The sequence below is a fragment of the Vairimorpha necatrix genome, chromosome 4 (genome assembly GCF_036630325.1).
Source record: "Vairimorpha necatrix chromosome 4, complete sequence".
NCBI classification, from domain to species: Eukaryota; Fungi; Microsporidia; family Nosematidae; genus Vairimorpha; species Vairimorpha necatrix.
The window spans coordinates 113,731-122,526 of record NC_088819.1 but is presented as its reverse complement, the minus strand read 5'-3'; the positions used below and the strand labels follow the sequence as shown (position 1 = coordinate 122,526).

Here is an 8,796-nt window from a genome sequence, read left to right as displayed (position 1 = left end):
CTGTTCTGAGTGTTTATCTGGCATGGTTGGCGATCGAAGAAGGGCCCAGACCTTATTCGCCGGACTTGCGATAATAAAGTGTGCAGGCTCTACAGGAGCACAAAGAGCATTAGAACTGGATCCTCTTTTGAGGGACTTAAATTGCCATTCTCTGATTATATGCTATGATATGCTTTGTAGCAAATAAAAACATATTAAAGAGATTTTTTGCAACCATGGATTCAGAAGAAACACCATCGTGGCGGTTATAAACAAGCCGAGGACTATAATTAAAGTATACTACGAGGCTTATCCTATGAGATTCTCAGATCCAGCTATTATTTGTCAGATCGGCGAAAGCTAGTTCGTCTACAAGATCAACATCATCATGGCAGAGCGAAATCATCTGATGTGTAAGTTTTGGGGATCGCAGACATTTTTCTCTCCTGAGAAGTGGTATATGGAGGTTTCCCCAATCGATCAGCTGCTGTTTTACTTCCGATCATTGCTAGGTTATTAGACCTGGCACAATAATCCACTCAGATGGCCGAAGTTCAAATGCAAATATTAAAAGAGAACTCGGGTTCCGTCATCTGGTTTTAAACCACAAGACAAATTTCGTTGATCCGATAACTGGAGCAAATACCCAGAACGTCGAGTCATTCTGAAATAAGATGAAGCCTATGGCGAAAAAAAATGTATGGTGTTCAAAAAACGCGACTTCCTGATCTTATAGCTGAACTGGTGTTCATAGACGAGTTTAAGGAGACTGCGTTTATCAGAATGCTAGCTTTACTAGCCATAAGCTAAAATTAAAATAATTCTAAATGAGGCCTGTCTTTTTACAATGCTACTTTTTTATTATCATGCTATAAAAGTTCTTTTCTCTTTAAAAGCTGCAATTTTTCATTCCGGGCGTATAACAAACACGATTTGGCTCCGGGCGTGTAGCAAACTAGAATCAAAATTTTTTTATAATTAAGGGTTTAGTGTATGTCGTAGAATTATAATCAAAAAGATTCTTTCAATATCTTGATTAAATCTTATCTTTCCAGAATACAAATATAATCATTTATAAATTCATATTCTATACTCAAACGTTTAAATACTTAATATAACATTAAAATTTTAAACTTTTTACATGTTTAGCCCAATAAAAAAAAATAATTTGTATAAGATAAATTACACAGAATTTCAAGTAAAAAAGATGACATATGACATATTGAACATTAAAATAAATAAATTAAATTATGTAAAATAAGGAACGTTAAATATGTCTAAATTTTTTTATTTTTAATACAGAATGCCTCCATCGATTGTTGTAGGCTATATTTCAAAAATTTCAATTTTTATCATATTTATTAAAAATCGAAATTTATGAAAATATTTGTTATAAATAATCCAAATAAAAAATTAATACCATCATAATTAGAGAACCAGCGGAAAGAACAAACAGTTACTAAAGTAACTTAAAATCATCGACCCTCCTAAGTATACTAAAAACATTACAAAGTGGTATTAATCACGTGGAAAGGTTATTCGGTCTAAAAACATATAGGATTAAAATCTTTCAACTCTAAAAAACTACAACATTGCAACCTTTAGTGTAACATTTTATGTCTCAAAGAATCTAAGAAGTACAAATATTATTTTTTATGTTAATTCAGACAAAGCAATGCTTCAAAAAAAATATAATAAATACATCGTTTAATTTATGTAGATTATATCATATTGTGCCTTTTACACAAAATATATTTTTTTTTAAAATTTAAACCTGTTTTAAAGCTATAGCGTAACTTATAATAAATACAATCTCTTACAACAACACGTTTTCCAATTCTACTATCGTAAAAAAATATAAAATATGTTATTATAATTTACAAGAAACTGATTTAAAGATAGAAAGGGGTACATTACAATTAGAATTCTTGTTTCCGTATGTTTATACAATGTATAGATCGGTTGGGGTGATAACTGAATTCAACTTATTAAAAAGTATGAATACAGAACACAGAAAGAACTATGTAACGAACATATATTAACTTTAATGATCCAAAGCTTCTCACGGAAAAAATGTTGTTTTAAAACTGATTAATAAGGAAACTAAGAATGGCTTCTTGGCTATAGGCTAAGAATGAACAGAAATAATTTTAAAACAAATATAAAGATTGTAGTGAAGATGCAGTAGTACCTAGAGCGCATTAATAATAAAGACCTGGAGCAACAGAAGGTGACTCTAGTGCTTTTATAGAGTGACTATAAAAAAGTAGGAGGTGTATCTTACAGGGCGTTTAAAAACTGTAATATTCCCAATTAAATAGTAGGAATATGATTTGAGCTATACATGAATAAGTAATATCAAAAATAACTATCATGTGTGATTACTTGAATTTTAACCAAAAGATTTCAAAAGTATCGATTTTGATATCCGATGGGTACTTATTAATTATCAGGTCCATCTACAGCCAGTTTGCAAGAAAAGATCATACCGTACTAAATCAAACCGAGAAGAACTTATTTAGTAACGATGATAGAGCGAAATTATGCTTCTTATTATAAAATAAATATTAGATATGCCCAGAAGTAGCTCACTCTGAATGGCGGCAAAACTAAAGAAGATGCGAAGGTAAATCTTTATTGTTTATAATCAACGAGCATCTAAGTATTAGGTACCACTTTATAATAGAAAAAACGCAGCAATGCTAATAGATATTTAGAAAGAAGCGATTTAAGACAAAATTAACCTAAATCACTATGTAAAGCTGTCTAAAACTAGAGGCAATGATTTAGTATGCATTATGGAATCTTCTACCTGGGTGGTCAAAGGAAACAATTAGGCTAAATGAAGCAAGTAACTGCTTCCCACAGTTTAGAAATATTTTCTGTGGACAAGAAAGACAATGTCTTTATTGTGGATCTCAAAGTAAAGCGTCAACATTTAGCTCTCAAGCGTGATCGAATGTTTGATTTTGATTATATTAAAAGACACAACGAGGGAATTAAATGCATCCATCTTTTACTATGTATCAAACAAGAGGCCAAGAAGACAAAAAAATACGTGGAAACTCAATACAAGAGAGCATGGAAAATGATCGTGCGAAAATAAGAGTGAATACGAATTTATTCTCTAATAAAAAGAAACCCAAAATAAGCCTAATGTTTTTGTGTTTGACACAAAGAAGAAAGAATTTTTAATAGTTGAACTTAAGATAATTAACTTGGATTGACTTACTATTGTCAGGATCGAAAAACTAAAAAGTATTACCTTCTTGCAAATAAAATGAAACCAATACATTAATCCCACACAATAATAGTTTCTAATGTAATGACATGGGATGATGTGGTGATCAAATATCACAGAAAGTACATCATAAAGCTTAAAAGACATCTATATCTTAGCGTAGATTTAGTATATTGTGCTAAAATAGATTTTAGGGTATATTACTTTGGAACGACGACAAGGATATGACCAAGAGGATACAGGAGAGAAAGAAGTGCCTAGAGCTGTAAGCACATTACTCAATATCGGGACTATAAAGAAGTAAAGTGTCAAAGTTGAGAAACATGATAGGTCCACAGAAACGTAAGTCCGAGACGAGCCGAATCCGTGAGCGATATCGGGACCGCCTTTGCTACGTATATCTAACTTCGGCAAGAAATTTAACTCAATAAATTAGTTGAAAATCAAATTAAAAGCAATCAAATAAACATTTGCTAAAATTATACTTGAGTTATAGAAGGCTTATCTCTACAAAAAATTTATTATATGCATCAACATTTATATTTCAAGTAAAAACCCGCCGATACAACTATAGATAGAACGATGATACCATAGTGATAATATTTTAGAGAGCTATTAATTTGTTTCTTTGGATTTTTATTGTCGATTTTTAAATTTGAAAATGGCTTTATTTCGAATTTGTTTTTATTTTTTTCATCAACATGACCATTTATATCTATTTTACTTTGTTTTAAAAAATGCTGATTCAAATCTGATACATCAAATTTATTTTTTTTGTCATAATTTTTATTGACAAAACTACAAATAGATTTGTCTGCTTTTTTAATCTTATTCAGATTGTCTCTATTAATATACACGTTTTCTGAACTATTGATTGACCTAAGCCTTTGCAAGTTCTTTTCATTTCTTATTTCTGTAAAAATGTTAGGACAAGCCGATAAACATTTATTGTATAAATATGCAAAAATTGTATCTAAATTCGATACTTCAATTTTCAAATCACATTTTCTCTCGCAGCGGACTTTACGAGAATTTATAATTTCGTTTAAAATTATTTCTTGGCTGTATGCCCACGAGACAGTATTGTCTTCTTCTTTATACAAAATGAACTCAAATACACAACTTTTGTACTCCTGTAAATCAATACTACATGTATAATATGTCACACTATTTATAAAATTATTACGGATTTCGATGTTTTGAATTTCAGAACTCAGTTCTCGTAATTTTCTATAATTTTCTTTTTTCAGATCGATCATAGGCAATTCGAATTTTGCAACTAATATTATAATATCTTCAAGATGATGTCTGTATTCAATTTTTTTACTCAGCAAATCCATATCATTAGTAAGAAAACATCTTATTTCATCAAATTGAACATCTTCTGTTGAAAATCCAATGTATAAATCACAAAGATTAGATTCTCTGCGATGTACAAATAAAGTTAATTCACAGATAGTAGAAAGTAAACAAAAAAATAACTTATGAAACATGGGGATCAAACAAATTTCGATTTTTAAAACTAAATTAAATTGTAACAAATCAACTGATCATCATAAATACGTTCTTAAAAATAAGTAACTCTGTTGTTTAATAAATTTAATTTATTGGCTTAGTTTTATCTATTTCTTAATATGATTAATGAGGTATTCGATAAACCGTCATTTAGTTGTAGACTTTGGCTTAGTTAAATACACATGTTTATATCAAAATATAATTTATAACATATTCATATGTAAGCGGATTTATATTATTATATCCAATGATATACAAAATATCCTTTATATATTATTTATGGAACACTTTATTCAAATTTTCGTACCTTAAGAAACATTAGGTACTTATAAAGCCATTTTTCTTTCAAAGATCTCACACGTGGCACTATTAGTTTTTATATACAAAATATACATTTGATCAAACAAGATTTTGATACATGAAAAATAGATTTAACAAGAAACCAGATAAAGTTTTTTTTATAAATATGCTATTTTTTTTCATAATAGAACCTTAGCGATATTTACTGGAGGCCTATGTATCCCAAATTGCGTATAGTTACTGAAAAAAAACTGTTTAAAAACAACTCCTTCGACTAATCATCATGCATATTCGGAGATCGTTTATGCTAATACAGCTATAAAACACTTTATTGGTATAATAAATATCTTATTTACGAATTACTTTTCACATGATACGCATGCAACCCTTTCTGAAATCCAAGCATTGGACTCTCAAATACACCTTCCTGATCAGGTTCAAGCCAATGTCCAGCTGACATAGATAGCTTTTTGCTGTCATTTTAGACTCTTGTTTGTATATATTCTTCAGTTTGGGTTATAATAGAACCTTTTATGCGCGCGGTGAAAATTAGTACTATTTTATAAAAAGTAATCATATAAAAAATACTTTTCGTCTGATACTATAGATAGAAGCCACAGCTTTGCAAGCAACTCGTATATTATTTCTTTTCTGTTTCTATCGCAAGAAGGTTGTTAGCTTGTGGTTCCAACTATAACAACGATCTCTTCTTTCTTCAACTTGTCCACAATTAGTATATCAGCCTTGTTATACATTATTTTGATACTTATATGTATCCTATTTTTAATTCGTATCTCAGCATACTCATTAGCTACAGATTTTTGGACCGACTGAATTTTAATTCATCTATGTTGTAATACACCATACGTCTTCTATAACTGCAGGTGTATGCATCGCAATGCCTCATTGCGCCATATCATGTAATAATGCGATAGCATTTGATCTCATTTTGTGGTCATATTGTCAATATAGATCAACAAATCAATTATAGACGGTGGGGTAGAATATAATGTGATAGCTTTTTGTGGTATAATCACAGGTTTTCAGAGTGAACATTCAATAAGGAAACGTCAAACAGTTTCAAAGCACGCCAATATTTAGAAAAGGCCAATGGTCCATTATGAAACATATAAAGTAGTTCGTGAATTACAACTATAAATAGCAAAATTATGTCGTAGATACGAATCTATGAAGAGAAACTCAAACGAACAATTTACAGCGAACCAATTACAAACAAAAACTACTAACAATAAAACATTTAAAAAAAAACTAACATTAATTCTATAAGCGTGCTGGAACATTTTTACCAGCACGCATACGTCACTTTTGTCGACACATATAAAGAAAATATTTATAGCTATATAGAGATCTTACTGGTCTAATTATAAGATTGTAACAAAATAATATTATTTATATGGTAGACTTGTATAACGCAGTCGATAAAAGAGAATTTCGGTAATGTAAAAAACTAGGAGGCGTACATGAAACGATTTACTGCTATAAAAATTTGAATTCGATACTGTTGTCTATTTTTTACCAAAAACAATAAACAGATTTTGAATTTCTCGCATATTTTTCTGAACTTAAGAAAGATAAAAAAGATAAAAATTACACTGAAGCCAAAGTAATAAAAAATGTTCAAGAACTTGTTGATAATAAAGTAATTTCATTAGTTCTAATTTAGTACAATGTTTGCGTATTTTGGTATGAACGACTATCTGTTATGCATTCCAAACGTAAGGAAAGGACCTTTACCTTTACAAGAAAGGGCCATTTAGTTTTTATTTCACGTGGGAGACATTCACATTTTTTTTAAAAACTATAATAAAACATGTATTTAATGTGTTCTAATATACTATACTTCATTTCCGACGTATAATGTATATTGAATATATTTTCCCCCCATTTATTTAAAGTTATTATTTTGACAAAAAAATTCATTGCATGTAAATCGTTGAATCTAGTTTTATATTTAAATTATGTTTTATCAATAAAAACGTTTCTGTTCATCAGTCCTTTATAATATTATTTTTATAATAATGAACCATAAACAAAAGTATATGATTTCAGAATATGTCATGTACATATATAATAGTGTATTACAACAAAAACATTGTAGTAAGCGCATAGACGGGATGCTTTTTTAGATAAAATTAAATGTCGACAACAAAATAAATATCGAAAATAATAAACAATACAAAAATAATGCAATATAATCTTTAATTATTAATTAGAATGACGCCAACGGCAAAAAATAATTATTTTGGATAGTAAAATTATTGTAACAGTACAAATTTTCGAATAATTGTACTTTTATATGTTATGACGTTGGAAATGATGAAACAAATCATAGCTGATTAAATACAATGTGAAAATTTCAATATAAACTAAAATATCTATATACTAAAAATTAGATAATCTCATTTGTTTGCACATTCCAAAATATAAAATTGTATGAAAAAACACAAGTAATAAATGCAAAATTATTAAAGAATACAGAATGTACCTATTTATATAGGTTTTGAGACTATCAGAAAAAAATTCCGTGAAGGCATACCAGTGAATCGCACATTTTTCTAAATCGAACTGCAAGACCCGATCAAAATCTTACTTGTAATTACTTAATCAAAATATATCTTTATACAAAAATAATTACAAATGTGTTTTATCTTTTTTTATCTAAAAATACATTTTTCATGTCTACACTTCGTAAAAAAAACTACAAATCAGCGAAGTTATAAGAAGATCACATTTATTACAAAAATAAAAAAATCACATTTTTGTAAAAGCAAACATAAGACTTTATATTATTTATTAGAATAAAAATACATACCTACGGATATAGCAGCTGGTACAAAAAAGACAGCGTAATGATAATATTTCAATGGGTTTACAGGACGTTTATAATAATTTTCGCTCTTAAAGCCACAATTCCATGGATATTTTGCATAAAAATCATTTTCATCATCATTTTCAGTTTTAGTATTAATATTAGATTTTTTTAAAACTGTTATATTATTATCATGATCATTAATTTCACGTTCTAATATATTTTGGCGATTTTCACTACTAGGATCGGTACACAAAACTGGTGTCATATTTTCCCAGGATCCGTTAGCTGAAGATTTCTTAAACCTATCACGTGACAATATTTTTTCCCTCATTCTTTCATTCCTTATTTCACTCAAAATGTTAGGACTGTCTGATTGGCATTTATTGTTTAAATATCCAATAATTGTATCTAACCTTGATACATTGATTTTCAAATCATATTTTCCTTGCCAGTACGCATTTCCATAAATAAAATCCTCTTCAAGATACAATATTATGCTGTGTGCCCACGAAACAGTATTGGTTCCTGCTTTATATAAAATGTATTCTAAAATGCAGTGTCTGTAATCATTACAATTAAAACTACATTTAAAATACTTTACACTATCATTAAAATGATCACGCAGTTCGCTTTTTTGTATATTTGAACCCAAACTTCGAAGTTCTTCATATTCTTCACTGTTTATGGGAAGCAGAGGCAAACTGGATTCGTTTACTAGTGTTACAATATCTGCAATGTATTGTTTGTTGTCAATTTTTTTATATAGAATATTAATTTCATTGGAGAGAAAAATTTTGACTTCATCATAGTCATCAATTTCCTTTGAAAATCCAACGTATCCATCACAAACATTATTTTCTTTGTGATTTACAAAGATGGTTACTTTACTGCAAGCAAAAAGAAAACATAAAAATATTTTACAAATCAT

The 8,796-nt window shown here is 28.9% G+C and overlaps 2 protein-coding genes across 2 annotated transcripts; both read right to left on the bottom strand.

Moving 5' to 3' along the window:
- Positions 1-3,750: 3,750 nt before the first annotated feature.
- Positions 3,751-4,713, bottom strand: VNE69_04005 (putative SP-containing membrane protein; the record flags this gene model as incomplete). Its single annotated transcript, XM_065473249.1, has 1 exon — positions 3,751-4,713. The coding sequence occupies one exon, from the start codon at positions 4,711-4,713 to the stop codon at positions 3,751-3,753; it is 963 nt and encodes a 320-aa protein (XP_065329321.1).
- A 3,129-nt stretch (positions 4,714-7,842) lies between these two features.
- Positions 7,843-8,796, bottom strand: VNE69_04004 (putative SP-containing membrane protein; the record flags this gene model as incomplete). The annotated part of the gene is made up of 1 exon (XM_065473248.1): positions 7,843-8,796. The coding sequence occupies one exon, from the start codon at positions 8,794-8,796 to the stop codon at positions 7,843-7,845; it is 954 nt and encodes a 317-aa protein (XP_065329320.1).